Raw genomic sequence first — 22251 nt, forward strand, 5'->3', positions numbered from 1 at the left:
TGGTCAAGTCTCTCAAGCATTTTAAAACTTATGTGGGTTATTCTAAGATCATTGCTTTCGTCCCACATTCTGCTATTAAAGACATATTAACTCAAACTGATTGCTTAGGGACTCGTGCTAGGTGGGTTACTAAGATACAGGAGTATGATTTAGAAATTAGACCCACCAAGCTGATCAAAGGCCAAGGTTTAGCTCAAATGTTAACAGAAAGTAATGAAAAGACTCTTGGTTTGTTTTGCCTTGACGATCTATCTTCGCCAGAGTTGAGAAGATTAGCAGAGCACGAATGGTATAAGGACATAGTATACTACTTAACCAATCTTGCATGTCCTAACCACTTAGTCGCTCATAAGAGAAGGGCTCTTAGACTAAAAGCCACTAAGTACTGCCTTATGAAGGATGGCCTTGGATGGAGAAATCCTGAGGGCATAGTGCTTAGGTGTGTTGACGAAGTTGAGTCCAAAAGATTAATCTCCGAATTTCATTCAGGATTTTGTGGTGGCCATTATGCCGCTAGAACTACCGCCCACAAAATCCTGAGAGCTGGCTATTATTGGCCTTCGATTTTTTCTGATGTGCACAAGTATGTTAGAACGTGTCAAGCCTGTCAACTGTTCACTGGGAAGCAGAAGCTTGCTGCCCTTCCTCTACAACCTGTTATCGTAGAGGCACCTTTTCAGCATTGGGGTCTGGACTTCATAGGGAAGTTCCATGAAAATTCTAGCAATGGCTACTCTTGGATTTTGACCGCTACCGATTATTTCACTAAATGGGTCGAAGCCATTCCTGCTAAGAATGCCACTGAAAAGGTGATTATGGATTTCATTGAGAATAACATCATTACTAGATTTGGTGTCCCCGCTAAGATCACTACGGACAATGCCAAGGCTTTTAGTTCTTCAGAGTTTACATCTTTTTGCTTCAAATATGGCATTGTCTTATCTCATTCGTCGAATTACTATCCTCAGGGTAATGGTTTGGCTGAATCAAGTAATAAAAATCTCATAACCATTATCAAGAAGATAGTAGGAGATAACAAGAAGTCTTGGGACAGCAAAATCAAGTATGCTTTGTGGGCAGACAGAATTACTAAGAAGAAGTCTACTGGTAAATCTCCCTTTGAATTAGTTTATGGCTTGGATGTTACCTTACCTGTGCACCTAAAATTGCCAGCCTATCAGCTTCTCCAAAATTTTTCCACTAATAAAGATGTTGTTCAGAATAGAATAGATCAGATTGTGGAATTAGATGAGGCTCGTCGGACAGCTTTTGACGCTGTATGTAAAAATCAATCTAATATTAAGAAAAGCTTTGATAAATGCTCTCGATCTAGATCTTTGCAGGTTGGAGATATGGTTTTACTTTGGGATCGCAAAAATGAAAAGCCGGGAAAACATAAGAAGTTTGATAGTTTGTGGCTGGGACCATACATCATTAGAGATATAGCTGGGCCGAACTCATTCTACTTGAGCAGATTGGATGGCGAACCACTTGATCTACCAGTGAACGGCCAAATGCTCAAGGCGTTCTTCAGAGATGATATCTGATGCCATGGGGCATCTTCTGTATTGTATTTCTATCCCTACTCCTTGTCTTTTCAGCATTTCATTTCTGTTTTTAGGATTAGATTTACTTTTCATGTTATTAGTTAGTTAATAAATGAAGAGCTTTTATCTTTCCTGTGCTTAATGTATATGATGATTTTGGACGGACGCTACTTATATTTTGTTGTGTGTTGCATGGATGCAGATTCTGGATTCTCACATTCCTACAGAGCAGCAACGTGTCCCCAAGTAGAGCCAGATGTTGACCACTACTGGTCAACTTCCCATGCAGTACACCCTCTTTTCTTGGCAGAAAGGGGTAGCACCTGAACGACGTGTCCGTGCCAGCCTACAGTCATCAGCAGCTTGATCATTTCAATTGTAAACCCAGTCTGCATGTATGAATTGTAAATAATCTAAGCAGATCAGAGTCATGTATGTAAAATTGCCTAGGTGGACCTAACTTTCTATGATAATCTATGTCCCGGAAGGTTTTTCGTCTCACCGATCCATGGATCGGCAAAGTTTTCCTTCAAACCTGACCCCAAAGCCGGGATGGATTTTGTCATTAGAACTTTAGGAGAATCCTAGTGTGTTAATCTGCTAGATTATAGTTGTGTCGCAGAACTGGGTGATTTATGAGGGTCTGTGTTAAGTGGGCTTGTCCCCTTGAGATGTAAGTTGTAAAAGTCATGATGTAATGTGTCTTGAGGGTCGAAAAATGTTTTAAATCCCCTCGTGAGTCCTAAGTCCTAGGTCCTAGGTGATGTTTCCAAAGGTTTAGTTCGATGATCCATTTAAAAAAATGAAATAAAATAATAAATAATAAAAAAAATTTTAAAATTTAAAAAATTTAAAAAATGAAATAAATAAAAAATAATAAAAAATTTAAAAATTTAAAAATTTTAAAAATAATAAATAATAAAAAATTTTAAAAATTTAAAAAATAATAATAAAAAATTAATTGAATAAATCGACGGATGAGATCAAGAGATGTCTTGATCCTCATCAACGGTCGAGATCATTTCTACATGGATCATTCGAACTAGCCGTTGGGATCATTTCCTTTATATAGAGTCTTAGGTGGTCATTTCAGATTCATTCGATCTGTGAGTCAATACTGAGAAAGCTCTCTTGTAATCTGATTTCTGGTTAATAAAAGAAGACTTTGGGGTCCAAATCTTGCTAGTGTTACTCTCTGGAATTGCTGTGAGATGCTTATTTTTCTGCATATTTCAGTTTTCAGCCATTAATAATAGCTTGTTTTCAGAGTATTGTGAGCACAGGTATCTTGTTCACCTGCTAGGGTTTGAGTGTTGTTAGGGTTTCTGAAATAATGGCAGGTATCTCCATTATTTCCTGAGATCTAGCAGCATTCTTGCTCTCTTTATTGATGGTTGCTTGAGATGTGCAGGAAACCTTTAGGTGAAGAATATTGGTGGGCGTTTGGGGAAGTTCTAGGCTGAACCAGCCGATTCCCACAGGCTTTTCTTTGCAGAGCCTAGCTGATTTTGGCCCTGGGTTAATCATTAAGAGTTTCTTTTCTGGTTTATTACATGATATTCTAAATATTCCTGTTATTTGCTGAATCAGGCTGTCAAGGGGCCATATCTGTAATTCTTTTGCTGGATCTAGGGTTTTGATTTTGTTTACTGCAATTATTTTTTGTGATTTTAGGTTAATTTTTAAGGGTTTTACTTTAAATCTTTGCGTATAGCTGCCGGGTTCTTTGTTTACCATTCGCAGGATTACAGGGATCTGGAGGAAAATTTATTCTTGTAGGACCTCTGTCCCAGCTATCCAAGGGTTCTAAGCATCAGTGATTTTTCAGATCTGGGCCCAACATTTTGCAGACAAATCATTCGTCAACCGACTTGCATAAACCCTCACTGCTGCATCGTGGTCACCATTCGTTTGAAAGCTTCATTCAGCAAAGTCGTTTCTCCATACGCCACCCTCCCACCTGCAATTTCATCATGTATCAAACTACTAAAACAAATTGGCATTGCGGCTGAGGGGTTACGCTGGTCAGTTTCATCGTATCAGCAAAATTGATTCAACGCCACCATCATCTGCTATCCATTGTCCAGGTAAATCGAATCTGCGTTTCCGTTTCTCATCGCAGGTTGCAGTGATCAGAAAGCGTGAGTATCAGGTAAAAAGGAGCGTCGGTTGAAGGCTGCTCTCGTGCCAGCGTGAGCCATCAACCAGGTAATCTCCGTAAGTCTCAAATCGATTTCTGTCACGCGGTCGACTGTGCATCCATCACTATATACGCCATCAACGCATCCTGCCATCGTATTACCCATCGATTTACGCTCAGCGAATTACGTTTCACGATTTTTTTGTTTCCTCAGTCCTTTAGATTTAGGGTTTTAATTTTAGTTTCGATTCCTTTAGACGCTGAGTGTTCTGTTGATAGGTTTACGTAGGTTAGCGTTAGACAAGGTTTAGTGTAGTTTTTGTTTGTTTTCTTTTTTAATTCGATTTCATTTGCTTTATAGTTTAGTTTTGACATACACATAAAAATAAAAAAAAAGAGATGCGATTTCATTTTTAGATTATGTATATAATTTTAGATTTTAGATTTTATCATTTTAGATTCTAGTTTTAGGAATAAATTTTGGTTAAGTTACATTTAGATATTAGTTAATCCTTTTTGATTTTATAGAGTTTAGACTTAGGTCCTTTTAGATTTAGATTTTAATTTTTTTTTTAAGTTTTGATATAGTTTTAGCATTTTCGTAGTTTTACTTTTAAGTTTAAAGTTTTAAACTTTTTTTAGATTTTTTAATTCACATTTTTTTTTTATAATATAAATAAATAAAGAAGGATTTTTGATTTTGTTTAATTTATAGTCTAGTTTTAGATCTTTTTTTAGATTTTATAAAAAAAAAAGAAAAAAAAAGAAAAAGGAAAAAACAAATCTCATAAGGCACTGATCTATCAAATTAATAAAATCATCTTAGTGCATCTCGTCTCCTAGCCCAACTGTTTGGCAATTGGCCTCCATAGCCTAACAGGGTCTACCCCCCTTAGCCGCGGGAGACAGGCTTAAACGGAGAGATCGGGGATCAGAGTGACAGCGCCCGGTCTGAGCGTTGTCGTGCCAATCCGCGCGACAACAGGCTCACTATGTGTCTACAATGGCATCATCTCTACAGTGAACACTATGATTTGTGATGGTACATCTCTCTGCAATAGCATTGTTATCTTTTAGTGACTGGCTATACATACTCCACGGAATAAGCGCCGAGACAGTTATATTTGTTGACTAGATGATACTTATGACAGTAGGAAATCAGTAATTTTACATGGCAGAATATCCTTCAGTGGTAATAGGACTAATAGTATTTGTATGGCAGTAATCCTTAATATGGCAATACCCTTGTATAACAGTAACTTTGATGTTTGTGATCTCATTGCATAATAGTGACTGACAATATCCTTGATGATGAATGAAAATGATAGTAACCATGTGTGTAACAATAACAATGACTTTCATATATATGATGGTTACCTTGATGAATGACAATGAACTTGATATAAGCAAGACAACGACGTTGATAGCAGAAACATGACTGTGATCTATACAACATGATTGTGATCTATATGACAGGGACTTGGAGACTATGACAATGACAGTGACCTTCTTACATAATAGGGATCATGATGTATGACTATGACAGTGACAGTGACCTTTGTTATATGGCAATGTTCTTGACATGGTAGTGAGCTTGGGTGTTTGATAGAAGCACTTTGAAGCAGTGTTGATAATATCGGTATCGGGAAAATATCGGCGAGGGTCCAGAAAATATCTTATTGGCAATATCGGCGAAAATATCGGCAAATATCGGCAAGCATAAAAAATGCATAATATATTCATTTTTTTCAGATTTTTAAACATATAAAGCAATAACAACATGAAATAAACACATTGGCACATAAATATGAAGAAAACACTGATATATATGATGTCAAATAGAAATGATATATCAAAGGCGATACCAAATCGTGCTAATCCCTGATAATTGTCCATTCAAGGACCCAAATGTGGAGAACCAATACAAAATAACATCACATATAATAATAAAAGTATCTCATCATCATGAGTTACATGTAGCATAACAAATAAAACTAGCAGCTATCTATCTACTGCCCTCTCCCCCTTTTACGGGAAAACATGATGGGCTGTTTGCCAGGCCTGCCCCTAGTAGTAGAAGGCCTTGACACTGCCTCTGCACCTAATGTCAAATAATGAGTGCTAGGCATGGAGCTATGCTCTCCTATATCTATAGCAGATGGTGTTGATGCTGATGCTCCCGCAGTGTCCTCCTCCTCCTGCTCCTCCTCTAAGTGCTGCTGCTCCTCTGACTCCGAGTCCTCCTCTTGCTGCCCCTACTCTAATGGATCATCTGCCACTGGCTCTAACCATGAAGGTGACTCCTCCAATATGGGCTCCTCAGACTCCACCCTCCACGGAGACAATACATCAATATTGTCTAAGGAAATGGCATCTGGATCCACTGGTGATTCTATTTGCCTCACTCGAAGTCGGATGTTGTAATGCACATACACCAAATCGTTGAGGTGTGCGAACTCCAACCTGTAAGAGTGTCAAAAAGAGTAATGAGTCTTGACTCTTGACTCTTGACACTTGAAGGTCATAAATTAAAAATTAAAAATTACAATAAGTGTAATTGCTCAACTGAAGGCTTGAGTTCAAAGTTATACCTGTTGCGCTTTTTGGCGTGTATTTTCTCAAATACACTCCAATTGCGCTCACACCCTGAAGAGCTACATGTTTGACTCAAGATTCGTATAGCCAATTTTTGCAAATTTGGTGCCCTTGCACCATAGCTTCGCCACCAAATATCTACAACAAAATAATGAAATAAAAAATTCAAAAACTTAAAAGTTAAAAGTTAAAAGTTAAAACATAATTAAATTCAAATTTCTAATTTCTAATGAGTGATGACTTGTCACTTACGTGGCATGAAGAGGGCCCTTTCCCTAATGGCATCATCAAAGCCAAATAGGCCAACACAATCCTGATAACACTGTACCTCGCGCTTGATTTTGCTACGAAGCTCAGAATCAGGTACCATCCTCTGAATATAGGAATGGAGCCCTTCCATCACCTCGCCATCAAAATCAAAGTTGCATTTGTATGAAAATGCAGGGTTGAGGAAGAGTGCTGCTGCATGAATGGGTCGATGAAGCATCTTTGTCCACCGACTATCGATCACATCCCATAACATCATCTGCCTATCAAGGCCAGCAGAACCCTTGTCTGCATAATAGGAACGAATGGCCTCCTTGGCCCTATCCATGCCCTCATACAAATAAGGCATTGCAGGCTTCTCTCCATCCACCAATCTAAGAACCTTTACTATAGGTTCGCTAACTGCACATGCTTCTTGTACTCCACGCCAAAATGTCTCAGAGTACACCATTTTTGCAATGGCTCTCCCATCAGGTCTCCTGCTGTATCTACAATTACGCCAATCATCAGACACAAACATTTGCTTCAACTCGAACTGACATCGAAGCAAAGACTGAAGAGTAATAAAGGTTGTGGCAAAACGTGTGATGGCAGGACGCCACAACTCCTTGTTTCTAGTGAACCTCCTCATAAGGCTAAGAACAAAAGCATGGTTATAAATAAACTTGGGGATGCTCCTAGCCATATCAACTGCCTCCTTGATGAAGGAGAGTTTCCCCATATCCTCAAGCAACAAATCAAGACAATGCGCTGCACATGGAATCCAGAACAATGTGGGATGCCTCTCCATAAGCATTCTGCCGGCAGACACATAATTAGCTGCATTGTCTGTTATGACTTGCACCACATTCTGCACACCAATCTCCTGAATGAACCCATCTAACAACTCACATATCGTTGCTGCATCTTTGATATGTTCTGATGCATCCAACGATTTAATAAACATGGTACCTTTAGGACAATGTACCAAGAAATTTAGAAGGGTCCTACCCTTCCTATCTGTCCAACCATCAGACATCACTGTGCATCCAGTGACTTCCCATGTCTTTTTCAACTCCGCCAATATAGAGTTGATGTCCTGTTTTTCTGCTTGAAGAATTGGCCCCCGCAACTCCTCATATGTGGCACTTTTGTACCCTGGGCCCACAACAGCAATAGCATCACACATTGGCTGCCAAAATGGATTGGTTTTTGTGATGTTGAGAGGTAAGTCGCTCCAAAAAATACACCTCCCCATGACTCTATCTGCTTCTTGCTTCTCCTTTTTTTTAACAAGCGATTTTATGCCAGGTTGTGCTCCAGCTCCTGTTCGTGGAACAAAAAATGATGACCTCGCATTCACACTAGCAGTAGCACTAGCATGTGATGGTGTGCCAGTTGTGGAGCCCCTCCCACTAGGGCCAGTAGGGCCACTACCCTCAACACCAAAATCAGGAGAAGATATCCCGAAAGATCTACCTGCACGTTCAGCTTTGTTTCTTTCCGCCTCTTCCTTCTTTCTGTCCTTTTCTTCAATTGCCTCAAGAGCTTTTTGTATAAGCTCCGGACTAGAAACTGTACAAATGCCAACATCATGTCCAGTGAGTCTAGCAAGATGGTATTTCAGTCGTGTAACCCCACTTGTCATCTTGGTCCCACACAATTTGCATGCAAGATATGCACGATTTGTCCCACCATCAGGGATCCCATACTCCCAAAATGGGTCCAAGGTTTTTGGCATATTTGTATTTTGTAGTGGGCTAACTCAAAAGGAAACCTACAGCACCAAAAAAAATTTGGAATTAGTAACTTAATAAGTAATACGAAATTACAAATAAGTTAATAACCACATCATTTTACAAAACAACATCCTTATCTCTTAGATCAGTGGAGGAAAGAAATTTTATTTCTGATACAGCCTAGATATTTCTGATAATGTAGCAAAAAAAGGAAAGAACTTTTTTTGTTTAGCTTAAAGAGACAACAGACTTGGCCCTGGGATAATTGGCAATGAATGGTCTTCAAGAAGCAGCGCAAACAGTCCTCAAGAGTCAAAACCTTCCACAAGGCGGCAACATGTTTAATATGGCATCGAGACATGCCAGCTGTGTCATATACTTTTGTTTTTAAATATTTGTGCTCATTCATTGTGCACAGGGTATCACTATTAAGCAACTTGACAGACAAGAATGTAATGCGAGGAAACAGAAATTTGTGCCAAATGGCAATGTATTATAATTCCTGACAGGATTCAATGAAATCTCTTTTCACCATATATATCAAGAAAGGAATCAGGTACCACATGGTCTGTCAGAGGATGGCTGACTATTAGCTATGGGGTAGTGGAACATAATAGAAGAGAACAATGGGCACATTATTGAATATATTCATCAGCCTTTCATATAATGCTAGATCTGGAGGTGTCTTGTCTTCTTTGGTAATGGCTTAACATGTTTTGCGAAGACTGTATAAAAGGCTAGTTATAGCACACTCTTCTTTTCTTTTTTTGGGATGAAATGCACATCCCAGTACACCCATCAAGCACTTCCCCTTATTCTAAGGATGTTAACCAGGGTAAACTGCCCGATTGCAGCATTAGCAACCTGACACAATGGGGAAATCCTAGTACACCCATCAAGCACTTCCCCTTATTCTAAGGATGTTAACCAGGGTAAACTGCCCAATTGCAGCATTAGCAACCTGACACAATGGGGAAATCAAGTAAAGCCCAAAATATTCACAGATTCAGCCTGCGGAGACTTGACTCCACAACCTCTTGTAATTCATAGCACACAACCACTCAAGCTAACCCACTGGGTTAAAATGCATGCTATGATACCTATAGGCTATTATGACTTTATGTACATTTATTTTCAGTCCTATTTAGTTTTTTCCGTCTGAGCAAGACAAACCTGAACCACGTATATGGTAAAAGTGTATGGAAGTTTTACAGAGTGGACAGTCATTGACAATGTGATGTCTTTACATTTGGCCTGAAAAAGGTTTCTTTGAATGCTGAATAGCATCTGTTATATGTAACTTTATGATTATTAACGTAGCAAAAGTTGACAATTTCCAGAGCAGAGGGCGGCCCGATATTGAAAGAGATGAGTTGCAGTCTCATTTTGGTATTGATAATGCCATCAATATAAATAACCTCAAGCTCGATGAGCCCCCCTTGCTGGAAGATGAAGTCTCTGTGTGTCACCTGGCTTCTTAATCGTTTAGATTACGGATACCATTGGACTATTTACTATCGTTTGATTGCCAGGTGAGTTTTTCTGAATGGTTTATGTCCCATGGCGGCACCCGCAAGAGTATCCAAAGAATGTGGGATCCTGTTGCTTATGCACTTGGGTTTATCAATTGTGATAACATCAGTGCTCGCTGTATGCTTACAATATTTGCTTTATTTGCGACCAAGACAGAGGCTTCACTGCTACGCAGTCATGCTACAGTCTACTATTTAATGGCATTCAAATTTTGAAGATGAGATCATACCTGTTCTTGGCACTTGCAATAATGGCTTCAAACCCTCCTTCGCAGCAACCACGTTCCGTCTCTAGCTCTCAGAAAAACAAAATGACGTGAAAAAACCCAAAAATCAATTTATACAGGCCGCGCGGACTGATTTCAACCTCACCGGCGATATTTTCAGTCGTCGCGCGATATTTTCCGAGATATCGCCGAAATATCGTAAATCGCGCGAGATTTTGAAAACCGGAAAATATCGCGATATTTTGGCGGCGATATTTCGGCTCGCCAAAAATATCGCGATATTTCCGAATATCGCCGATATTTCGGCGATATTATCAACACTGCTTTGAAGTATGGCTTGTCTCTATGATGATGATGGCAACAACAATGAAGTGTATGATGCTCTATGATAGTAACAATGATGTATATGAGATTTGACCTACCTGCTACTAGACTGCCCTAGTAGGACTAATATAGTAGATATTGTGAGATGTATCTCATACTTAATGTACCTTTTTATCTAAGCTAGACATTTGATAAATATCTAACAGAAGAAGAATCTGGTTGGGTTTTCCCCCTTGTGGGGTTTTGCCCTAGTCTCTGACCCAAATCCTAGTGTCTCTATTGTGCATGCTTTTCTTCTATTGTTCTTTACTTTTCTACTACATTGTTGATGTTATTGTTCTCTCTACATAATTGTTGACGATAATATGATGTGATGGGGTGAATGTAATGCATAATGTTGAAAGAGTTTATAAATGCAATTATTTACTACAAAGAATAATCTAGCCCTAAAAATTAACATGGTATCAGGACTAGGCTGAAGAAAACTCATTGAGATCACCCCTCTGAAGAAACCAATGGATATGACAAGAGTGAAAGAGATGAAGATGGTGGAGACCTAAAAGAATGCTAGGGTTTGAAGGAAACCCTAGGAAGCCTTTTTTCTTGTAGATATAAGCTAGGGTTTGAGAGAAACCTTAGGAGTGGCCTTGATATGGAAAATGCCTGGTATGCTTCAAAATTGTTCATGATATGATCTGTAAAAATCCATCCAATTATTCAAGTACCTATGACAGATTTAGAGAAACCCTAGTTGAACTTGTCTCCTACCCAATAGGAAATGGTATGATGCAAATCTAGTAATCATCCTATACATTGATCATTGGGCTTGGAAGGATCTGGAATGAGGATACATATGGTATTCAAGAGGACACATTTCCTCTGAAGTTGACATTGACATATGGTTGTTAAACAAAGGTGCCTCATGGCTAAGAGGGAACCAGATCAAGAGGGAGCTGATAACTTCTTTTAATTCTCGTTAAAGATAAGTATTTTCAAGGCTTGTGTTATTTTTTTATGACACTGCTCTTATTTGGATTTATCATTTTTAAACTATTGTTTATTTTTGCTGCATGAATATTTGAATGATTCTTTCACTAACCTCTTGGATATGTTCAAGGAAAGAAGATCCTTCTTAAGGATTGTTGTCGCACAGATTGACACGACAACGCTCAGACCGGGGGCTGTCACTCTGATCCCCGATCTCTCCGTTTAAGCCTGTCTCCCGCGGCTAAGGGGGGTAGACCCTATGAGGTGATGAAGACCAACTGTCGACCAGTTGGGTTGGGAGACACGAAGGAACAAGCACTAAATGGTTTTTGCTAAGTTAAAAGACCAGTGCCTTATGGGATTGATGGCTGAACAATTATCTATCAAATGCTGCGGAAAGATGAAATCATTAACAATCATTTACCATCCAATAACTTGAACGATGCAAGATATCCAGTAAAACCACAATGACTACCAAAACGAGAGAAGATGCTTAAACGATGATCCAGCGATTAAAGCTTCAAAAGATGAAATTCGATTTTAAACGCTAACCAGGTATCACATTTATGATGATCCAAGCATGCTAAATCCCACAAAGATAGACATTAATTCCACATCGAAAATTTTGGCCTTAGCAGAAAAGATATGATGAATCTGGCAAAAATTTTCCACAATTTTTTTTTTTTTTTTTTTTTTTTTTTTTTTTTTTAAATAAAACTTTAAATCTAAAAAATGAATTAAACCAAAAAGGGAATTTTTTTTTTTTTTTTTTTTAAATTTTCTATTTTATATATATTTTTTATGATTTTTAATTAATAAAATCTAAAAAAGTTAAAACTATTTAAAATAAATCTAAAGCTTAACAAATAATAAAATTTAAATTATTAAACTAAGCTAAATAAAAAAATTTAATTCCTAAACTAAAACAAAACTATTGAAAACAAAAGGTCTATTCTAATCTCAAACCTAAAACATATATACATAATCTAAGCCAAAGAACATAAATTAAAAAATAAAAAAAAATGAAAATTTAATACAAATCAAAAATCGAAAGCATATCGAATTTCATTTTAAATTTTTATAGAGGGAAAACAAATCATAGAAAGGCACTTACGCTATGAAATTAAAAGAAACGCAAAGAACTAAACTAACACCAAAAAAATCGAAACCCTATACCAAATCTAACTCTACGCACTGATTATACCTCGACGCATGATGCATTTACCACAGGAATAATTTGAAATCGGAAATTTGTTTGCTGTTGCACTTGCAGATGGCGGAAGATGAAAATCCTGAGGGTCTTCGACGGCAGGTGGAGATACGCACGATCTCTTGCAGAAAATTCCAATGGCGGATGAGTTTTGTGCTTTTGCAGCAACGCTTAGTGGCTGAATCGTTCTGGCGCGTATATGCGTTTCTCTTTGCAGGTTATTTGACGGCGACAGAGAGCAACGATGGCAAATATTGTGATGAGGGAGATTACGCTTGAAGGGATCGAGCTGCAGGCTGATAATGGATGACAATCCAACCACTACACGACTTTAATTCCTTGAATCCCAGTTCTCCTCCTCTACCTTGTTCCGTTTGATGATAAAGACGCCGACATATTATGACTCCGCGGCGGCCCCGTGGGATCGATCCCGGAACTTCCTCCAAAAAACAAACAGAAACCGAGAAAAACAAGCGAACAATGTATATCTTTTTATGCGAACCGAGGGCTTTCCCTACAGAAGCGTCCGTTGATCGAGTCGTGCTGCGTGCCGATCTGGTCGCTACCTTTTTCTTTTTTCCCCACACCCTTAGATTCCTTTCATCCCTCTTTCAACACGGTTGTTAGTTGCAATAAACAACAACCCATGTGTTCGCGCTTCAATCAGGAATCTGGATGTATATGTCAAATGAGCCACGGGTGTGAAAATGCAAGTCTGGAGACTTCTTGACGGCGGAGCGAAACCTGAGCGTGGAAGGACTGCGTTTGCTGGCGAAATAGGCTGCGGGTGAGGGCCTGGAGAGGAAAAGGGTTTGAATGGCAGATTCCGTAGCAAATGGGATAGACGTGAGGCAGTTGGCAGCCTGGTAGAGAGGCTCAGCTGCGCTGGTTTGAGTTTGCTGAATGATGATCTGATAGTGAGAACTCAGGAGTTGATTATCAAATGAAACTGATGTGAAAATTTTCCAGATCTGAAAAACCCATGGACAGCGAAACAGTGACCCTGCAAAACTTTCAAAACTTGTACCTGCAACCTACAATAACAGAAAACCCAGAAATAAAATATGCTAGAGACAAAACCCTAAACCCAACTAAATAATTACAGTATTTACAGATCTAAGGCTCTTTGGTAGCCAGATTTATCAATAATCACAGTAATACTATCAGAATTTAATTTAAATGTAAAATGCTTCAGAAAACCCTGCATGCATTCATAAAAAAAAATTTCGAATGGTAAGCCCGGGATCAAGAACTGGCTGGGCTCTTTCAGAAAACACAACCCATGAGTTGGCTGGTTCAGCCGAAAACTTCCCCTAACGCCCGGTAATCTGAAAAAAAAGGATTTCCTGCACAGCGTAAATTCAACCATCAACATAGAAGGAGAAAACAATAGTGAAACCCCGATCAAATGGAGATACTTGCCAATATATTTCAGAATCTAAACTATCATTCAAACCCCAAGGATCAGACAAGATACCTGTGCCTAGATCAATCTTCATTAAGCTATCATTAATGGCTGAAAATAAAATTATGCAGAACAAATAGAACAATCTTACAGCATTTTCAGAAGAGTAACACCAGCAAGATTTTTAAACCCAAAGTCTTCTTTATTGCACAAAAAAAATGAATTACAAGAGAGCTTCTTCAGCACAAGACTCACAGATCGAATCTTCTCTCAAATGACCCCTAGCACCCTATTTAAAGGAAATGATCCCAACGGCTAGTTCGATTGATCCATGTCGAAATGATCTCGACCGTCGATGAGGATCAAGACATCTCTTAATCTCATTCGTCGAATTTGTTAATTCATTAAAAAATGAAATTTTGCATGTATTTACTCAAAATATTATTATTTTATTATTTTTTAGGGTTTTTGCTTTATTTTATAATTTTTTATTTTTTATTATTATTTTTATTTTTTATTTTTTATTTTATTTATTTATTTATTTTTTTAATTTTATTTTTCAGTTATTTATTTATTTATTTTTAATTTTTTAATTTTTAATTCATTTTTAAATGGATCCTCGAACTTAGCCTTTGGAAAAATCACCTAGGACCTAGGACTTAGGATTCATGAGGGGATTTAAAACATTTTCCAACCCTCAAGACACTTTACATCATGACTTTTACAATTTTACATCTCAAGGGGGAAAACCCATTTGACATAGACCCTCATAAATCACCCAGTTCTGCGACACAACTATAATCTAGCAGATTAACACACTAGGATTCTCCTAAGATTCTAATGACAAAATCCATCCCGGCTTTGGGGTTAGGCTGAAGGAAAACTCTGCCGATCATGGATCGGTGAGACGAAAAACCTTCCGGAACGTAGATTATCACTTAGAAAATTAGGTCCACCTAGGCAATTTACATACATGACTCATATCTGCTAAGATTATTTACAATTTATACATGCAGACTGGGTTTACAACACAGATTGATCAAGCTGTCGATGACTGCAGAATGGCACGGACATGTCGATCAAGCGCTACCCTTTTTGGAAAGAAAAGGGGGTGTACTGCTATGGGCAGTTGACCGGTAGTGGTCAACAAGGATCATCAAGATATAGAGTATTGCAAGAAGAGTAAACTCCAAGAGGGAGTTGGTGAAGGATAATGAAGGAGCCACTCTCATAGAGAAGAAAGACAATCCTACCTCAACATCACGTACACTTCCGTTATGCTTATTTACTTTGCCCTTGTACAACTTTTGGCCAAATGACATAGTGGCCATAATAACAAAAAAGAAAAAAGGCACAAAAGCAGAGGAAAAAGTGCCATTCTAGATCTAAGTGAAAATGGTCCCATTGGACTTGCTGTTTCACCAAGTTGAAGCAGTGAAATCTAATTTGTGGTTCCTTGGTGGTTTGAATATCGAAAAAATAGAACTGCCCAAATTAGCGGTTTCCTGAAAAATGATGAAACTGAATATATAAGGTCCTTTGATCGAAAATTAAGCCATGAAGGGTCTAGAATTGGACCAATGTGATTGAGTATCATTGGACCTTAAACCCTTAGTAGTAAGAAGTGCTACTAGGGTTAACACTTCCAACATTAGAGTTAGTAGGATTAGGACATATAACACAACATTTGTTATGGACCACGTGCCTTAAAAATGATAAGAAACCAATAATTACAATTTTGTTTGAGGGGGAAACATCCTTTTACCATGGATACAAGTACAAGACGATACATAACAATATAACAATAACAATGCAATCACTCAATATCTAGGGATTAATAAGGGTTTTTAATGTTGAAGAATCTAGGGCAAGTGGGAATAATGTTATTCTTCTTGTCTTGATAACTTTTTGTGAGGCATTTTCATTTTCTTGTTAGCACAATCTTCTTCTTTACATTATTAGAGTGTGTGTTTCATATTTCATCAAATAGCTACCAAAAGAAAAGAGACAAGAACAAAATAAGTTGGCATTTGCCAGGGCCAAAACCTCTCCCTCTTCGAGAGGAAAACCCGCACATAATTCTTCTTATAGAGATTCCAATTGATGAACACCAAGACCATGACCCTTGACATACTATGCCATTCCAAGACCAAGACACCAATCCTCTCTTTTGTCATTGCTGAGTTCTTCATCATTACTGTTGCTTCACTGAGGAAATCATTGTTGCACACCATTGCAACCCCTTTGCTGCTTCTTTCCTGAGACCAAGATCATGATTGAGTTCAGTATGCTAAGAAAGCATTACTGTGTGATCACTGAGCTTCTTCTTGTCACAGTGAGTTCACTGTAATCCTTCTTGTCAAGACAGTGACTCCATTCAGTATGCCAAGACAGTGATATCATTACTATGAGATCATTTAACCATGATCATGTTGAGGCTGTGTGTACTATTGTGTAATCTAAGATCATCTTCATTACCGAAATCATGACTGTCTTCATCTTGTGCTAAGACTTTGTGACTGCGTTCTCCTTGCACCAAGAGCTTTATTATCATATTTAAGTTGAGACTGATATCACCGAGAAGGTTACGCTGTCCATTGAGATATCTGAGACTCTATTCTTCTTGCACCCATTCGAAGTTGCAGACTGTGCTGTCCAAAGTTTCAGAGTGATCCGAAGTTGTGTTCCTTGCTGTGACCCCAGCGGGTATTTATAGTAGTCACGTCTCCATAAATAAGCCGACATTACATTGCGAAGTGTTGTGTCTATTTATTGAGCCGACATGAGTGAATCTAATTCTTTTTAGGCCAACATGACTGTCTTTTAATTTGATTTCCAAGCCGATGTGACAAAGAGGATGGTGCTTGTCATTTGGAGGGTTGCTAGAGACTAGGTTGACCCATTTTTATTACATAGATGCTCAAGTAGAGCTCTTCAATATATTTTTGACTTTTTGACTTTCCTAGACCTATGGAATGAGCAAGAAACTCATTCATATTATTTATAAAGATAATAATTCTTTTTCTTGACAAGTACAAAGATCAAAATTACATTGACAAATAACGAAACCTAGTTACCCTTTTCTTCAACACTCCCTCTTAACTAGGGAGGTATTTACAATGGTACTTGGTTATTCTCAATCTGAAGAGTTTCTCATAAGAAGAATCGGATTGGTAATTCCATCTGTATAGCCTCATATCAATCGGCATTGTCATAGTGCAAGGCCTTGACTAACAATTCCATCTCTTTACGAGACCATGAGCTACAATGCTGGTGTGACCAATGATTTATAGACACCTTCATCATTGTCTCTCAAGGTACATACCCACCCGGGTGTTCACTGAGTATGACCTTCTAGGACTATTCTTATCTTAGGTTCCCAGCCCTCAAAGAATATCGGTCCTCTTGCCTACTCTTATCTTGGATGCCCTACACATCCTCAAAGAGTATCGGATGCTAGATGATTACCCAACCCTCCATTCTTTCTTCCTAGGTGAAGACAAGAATGATGTGTCTATCATGTGTCTACATTTCCATTCATGGCCTTCATCTAGACTTACGGTTGTTAGTCCTGGTCTAGTGCATGACACATGACATGGAAAAAACACAATTGTCACCCCTTTCTAATCAGGGGTGATCTTAATTCAAACTCCCTCTTGATCAAGGACCTGTCAGAGCTCCCTCTTAGCTAGGGACTCTTCTATATATCATTTTTTTTTCTTTGTGGGTCCTTTAGCTGCTTGATCAACTTCTCTCCTTGATGTCATGAAATTTAGTTGAGCTTCTTCCTTGTAGGGCAACAACCATCGATCACTTTCCTTCTTATTCCATCATGTCATTCCTTTCTTCATGGAAAGTGGCCTTCTTGGTACATATCTGGAACCTTCTTCATATGGCTACTTCTTTTCTCTCCATGCTTCTTTCAGGAGTTTCCATCCATCGCATGAATGTTGGTTGCACTTGTACTTACAAGTCTTGTTCGAGTAGCCCTGCATTATCCAGATATTATTCAAGAAATCAAAACATCATATTACATCAAATCATACCTTACGAGATGGCTCTTCATCATGACATCTTTATGTAGGTATCAACATCCAACATACATGTTGACACATCTCCCAAAGATATCCATTATCAAGGGTCTTCATTCTTTTCAGATTTTCATCAGAGTCTTCATATCTTTCTGGGAGATTTCCTAGTCAAATCTTCTTGGTCTTTTGGATGTTGATTGCCTTCATCATGGTTGCATATCTCATGATCTCTTCCTTCCTCACACATTTCATAGCTTTCAATCAGAGTTTCTTTATTGTAGTCAATCACCTCATACTTCATATGAGGACATATTATGTTGATTTTATCTAGTGTGACTTATGCCTTCCTGCATCTTTTCAGAGGAAGAGATCCTTTTTCTCTTGATCATGCTTCTTAAGATAGAAGCAAAGATCCATATTACCTGCAACCATATGACATGACATTATAATATTAAACACAAGCATATATACCTTATTTTACCTTCAAGTCATCGAGGCTTCTTCCAACAACTTCCTTGATTGAAAAGATCTTCAATCCCTTGATCTGCTTCATGTCATATCATCATCTCATGGACTCCATACATTGGAGTTCTTGTTGAAACACTTGCTTCCTCTCTAGATTAGTGAACCTTGTGATGAGGATTCCGTCAGAGAATTTTGAGAATCTTGTATATCCCCAACTGGCAGATGCTTCCTTTTTGACTTGATGTATGATGAGCCTTAGATGACTTCTTTCTTTCCTTCAATGTCCATTGAGGCTCCCAAGAGCTATATATCCTACATGTTGTTTGCCATGGATTTTTGTCCTTCATTATCTTTATGGAGATGTTATGAGCTCTTGTTTCTAATGCTTCCATGATGCCATGATGCATCTTATTATCATTGAATTTGTCATTTATAACACAAGATTTAAGAGCTTATGATAGGGCCCTTTTGTGAGGGATACTATCTTACCCATAGGAGAGATTTGTTACTCCCTCTTTCCTTGGCCCTTTTCTTCAGCTTCCTCCATCTTTCAGTGATATGAGCTTCCAAAATAATCTATAGCATTGAATCTTAACTATACTTATTTTTGTCTTTGCTCGAGGACCAACCTTGCCTTTCCTTTCTGCACAAGGTTGAATTCTTTTATCCTTTAATACTATAGACTGCAACTTGTCTTTCTCTATCTAGCATAGAGACCACAAATTGCTGGGTGAGGTAACCTTCTTTGTTCATTGATATTTGTTACCTCGCTCATCAATGATGACTACTTTCTTATCATCTTTCCTAGATCTTCATGAAGTTATTCCTTCATTCTTTGATACCTTTACTATTGTATAGGTCTAAGTGACCTTCTTTACTTTAATTTCCGAAAGTATATCTAGCATTTCATATATCTCTCTTTATGTCTCCTCTTCTGCTATTTATGTATGAGAGGACTTTTGACTCTTGAGTGATATTGTATGAATCCTATGAATCTCTTGATGGATTCAAACAATGCTTGACCTTCATAGACCTTTTCATGGATATCAATGATTTCTCTTTTCTATGAGGATTATGACAATCCTCCTTATTCTATGCAAGGACTTGCAATTATCTAACCGATTTATAAATCCCCTTGCAATCATGAAATCATTTAACCAAATCTGATTATAAAATTGAAAGATACTTACTTGGTGTGTGAAGAGGAGATCTTCACCTTGATGCTTCTTTTGCTTGAGCTACCCATCATTAGTATCCTTTCATCATGACTTCCTTTGAGGCCTTCTAGCACCATGACATCAGTGGTCTTGACATCACCGAGACTGCTTCACGACCTTCCCAAATCATTTTAAGGTACTTTTTACTTCAACATATTGTTGACATGTTAGTGATACTATGTTCTGATCCGAGCACCATGCTATTGAGATCATAATCATAGACAAAATTCGAGACTGTGACAAGTATATTGATATGGCACTGCACAGTGATGTCTATGTGCGTTGTGTAGAGAGGCAATGTATTGAGAGCCCAAACTTGTCAATGAATAACATAACTAAACTGTGGGTGGCACTGTATAGATGGACTGTCTCATCACCGAAACTGCTTCAATGTAATGACTATATTGAGACAATGATGTAATCATGGATTGTGATTGGTATTCCTTGGATTACTTTTGCAATATCTATATATATATATATATATATACACCTGAGACTATCTTTTATGGCATGGAGAAAGTTCAGTGATCAAGAAGTGAGGATCACTGATATACTCCATCAAACTGAGCATGAGTTGAGTGCATGACTGTAATTACTGAAGTTGATACTCCATGACTGTTGTAGACCTGCTTGTTGTATACTTGCTCCTTTAATCCTTTCAACTTGCTTTGATGTCCTTGAAGACAGATCCTTGTATGTCTCTTTTGCTGCCCTTCATTTGACTTCAACACCTTAGCTCTGATACCATGTTGAAGAATCTAGGGCAAGTGGGATTAATGTGATTCTTCTTGTCTTGATAACTATTTGTGAGGCATTTTCATTTTCTTGTTAGCACAATCTTCTTCTTTACATTATTAGAGTGTGTGTTTCATATTTCATCAAATAGCTACCAAAAGAAAAGAGACAAGAACACAATAAGTTGGCATTCTGCCAGGGCCAAAACCTCTCCCTCTTGGAGAGGAAAACCCGCACATAATTCTTCTTATAGAGATTCCAATTGACGAACACCAAGACCATGACCCTTGACTTATGACTTACTATGCCATTCCAAGACCAAGACACCAATCCTCTCTTTTGTCACTGCTGAGTTCTTCATCATTACTGCTGCTTCACTAAGGAAATCATTGTTGCACACCATTGCTGCCCCTTCGCTGATATCCTTGCTGCTTCTTTCCTGAGACCGAGATCATGATTGAGTTCAGTATGCTAAGAAAGCATTACTGTGTGATCACTGAGCTTCTTCTTGTCACAGTGAGATCACTGTAATCCTTCTTGTCAAGACAGTGACTCCATTCAGTATGCCGAGACAGTGATATCATTACTATGAGATCATTTTACCATGATCATGTTGAGGTTGTGTGTACTATTGTGTAATCTGAGATCATCTTCATTACAGAAATCATGACTATCTTCATCCTGTGCTAAGACTTTGTGACTGCGTTCTCCTTGCACTGAGAGCTTTATTATCACATTTAGGCTGAGACTGATATCACCGAGAAGGTTAAATTGTCCACTGAGATATCCGAGACTCTGTTCTCCCTGTACCCATTCGAAGTTGGAGACTATGCTGTCCGAAGTTGTGTTTCCTGCCGTTACCCCAACGGGGAATTTATAGTAGTCACGTCTCCATAAATAAGCCGACATTACATTGCGAAGTGTTGTGTCTATTTATTGAGCCGTCATGAGTGAATCTAATTGTTTTTAGGCCGACATGACTGTCTTTTAATTTGATTTCCAAGCTGATGTGACAGAGAGGATGGTGCTTGTTATAAAGAAAATATGAGCATAGAGAAAGCCAAGAAATAACTCGAAAGAGTTCTTTGTATTCGGTGTAAGAGAGCAAACACTTTTTTATATAGGTTACATTAACACTGAGTCAATCCACTTTATGAATGTGGGATTGATTAATAAGACAAAAAGCAAAAATATAACATAAAGTTAAATGGCTAAGTCTAATTTATTATTGACTATTATTAGATAATTTAATACCCTCCCTTAATGGTCAATTTACTAACTACACCAAGCTTATCCTGGAACTTCACATATTTTTCAGGACCCAAAGGCTTGGTAAGAATGTCTGCATTTTGATCGTCTGTGGGACAGTACTACAACTGAATTGATCCATCTTCTACAAGTTGCTTGATAAAATGGCAGTGTATATCAATATGTTTTGATCGCTCGTGGAAGACTAGATTTTTGGCAAGTTTCATCACCCCTTGATTGTCGCAGAAGAGGTGTGTGGGCTCGGTTTGTTGCATATGCATATTTGAAAGCATCCTCCTGAGCCAAACTGCCTCGCATGCTCCTTTCATTGCTCCTCGATATTCTGCTTCTGTTGAGGAAAGGGCTACTGCATGCTGTTTCTTGCTGGTCCATGTGATTGCACCTGTGCCAAGGCTGAAGACATATCCAGAAGTGGATTTTCTGTCATCAACAGAACCTGCCCAATCTGAATCTGTATATCCACTCAACCTGGATTCTTTGCTTCTGTTATACAGAATGCCAAAGTCAAGTGTCCCTTTCACATATCTCAGAACTCGTTTTGCTGCGGTCCAGTGTTCTACTTTTGGCGCTGTCATGAACCTG

At 38.3% G+C, this 22251-nt stretch overlaps 2 protein-coding genes across 8 annotated transcripts in view; both read left to right on the plus strand.

Annotated features, from left to right (window-relative positions):
- The window catches only part of LOC149179174 (uncharacterized), a 29056-nt gene extending 16230 nt beyond the window's left edge, over positions 1–12826 (plus strand). The window contains exon 5 of the mRNA XM_089423885.1: positions 12611–12826. Within this exon, the coding sequence (XP_089280011.1) occupies positions 12611–12826 (216 nt within the window). The remainder of the gene's footprint in view (positions 1–12610) is intronic.
- LOC149179173 (dual specificity protein phosphatase 1-like) overlaps positions 1–22251 on the plus strand; it is a 232150-nt gene that overhangs the window by 122997 nt on the left and 86902 nt on the right. The window lies entirely within an intron of this gene.

The sequence above is a fragment of the Pinus tabuliformis genome, chromosome 4_1, assembly GCF_031772625.1.
Source record: "Pinus tabuliformis cultivar Carrire ecotype Pingquan chromosome 4_1, CPIR1, whole genome shotgun sequence".
Classification (NCBI taxonomy): domain Eukaryota; kingdom Viridiplantae; phylum Streptophyta; class Pinopsida; order Pinales; family Pinaceae; genus Pinus; species Pinus tabuliformis.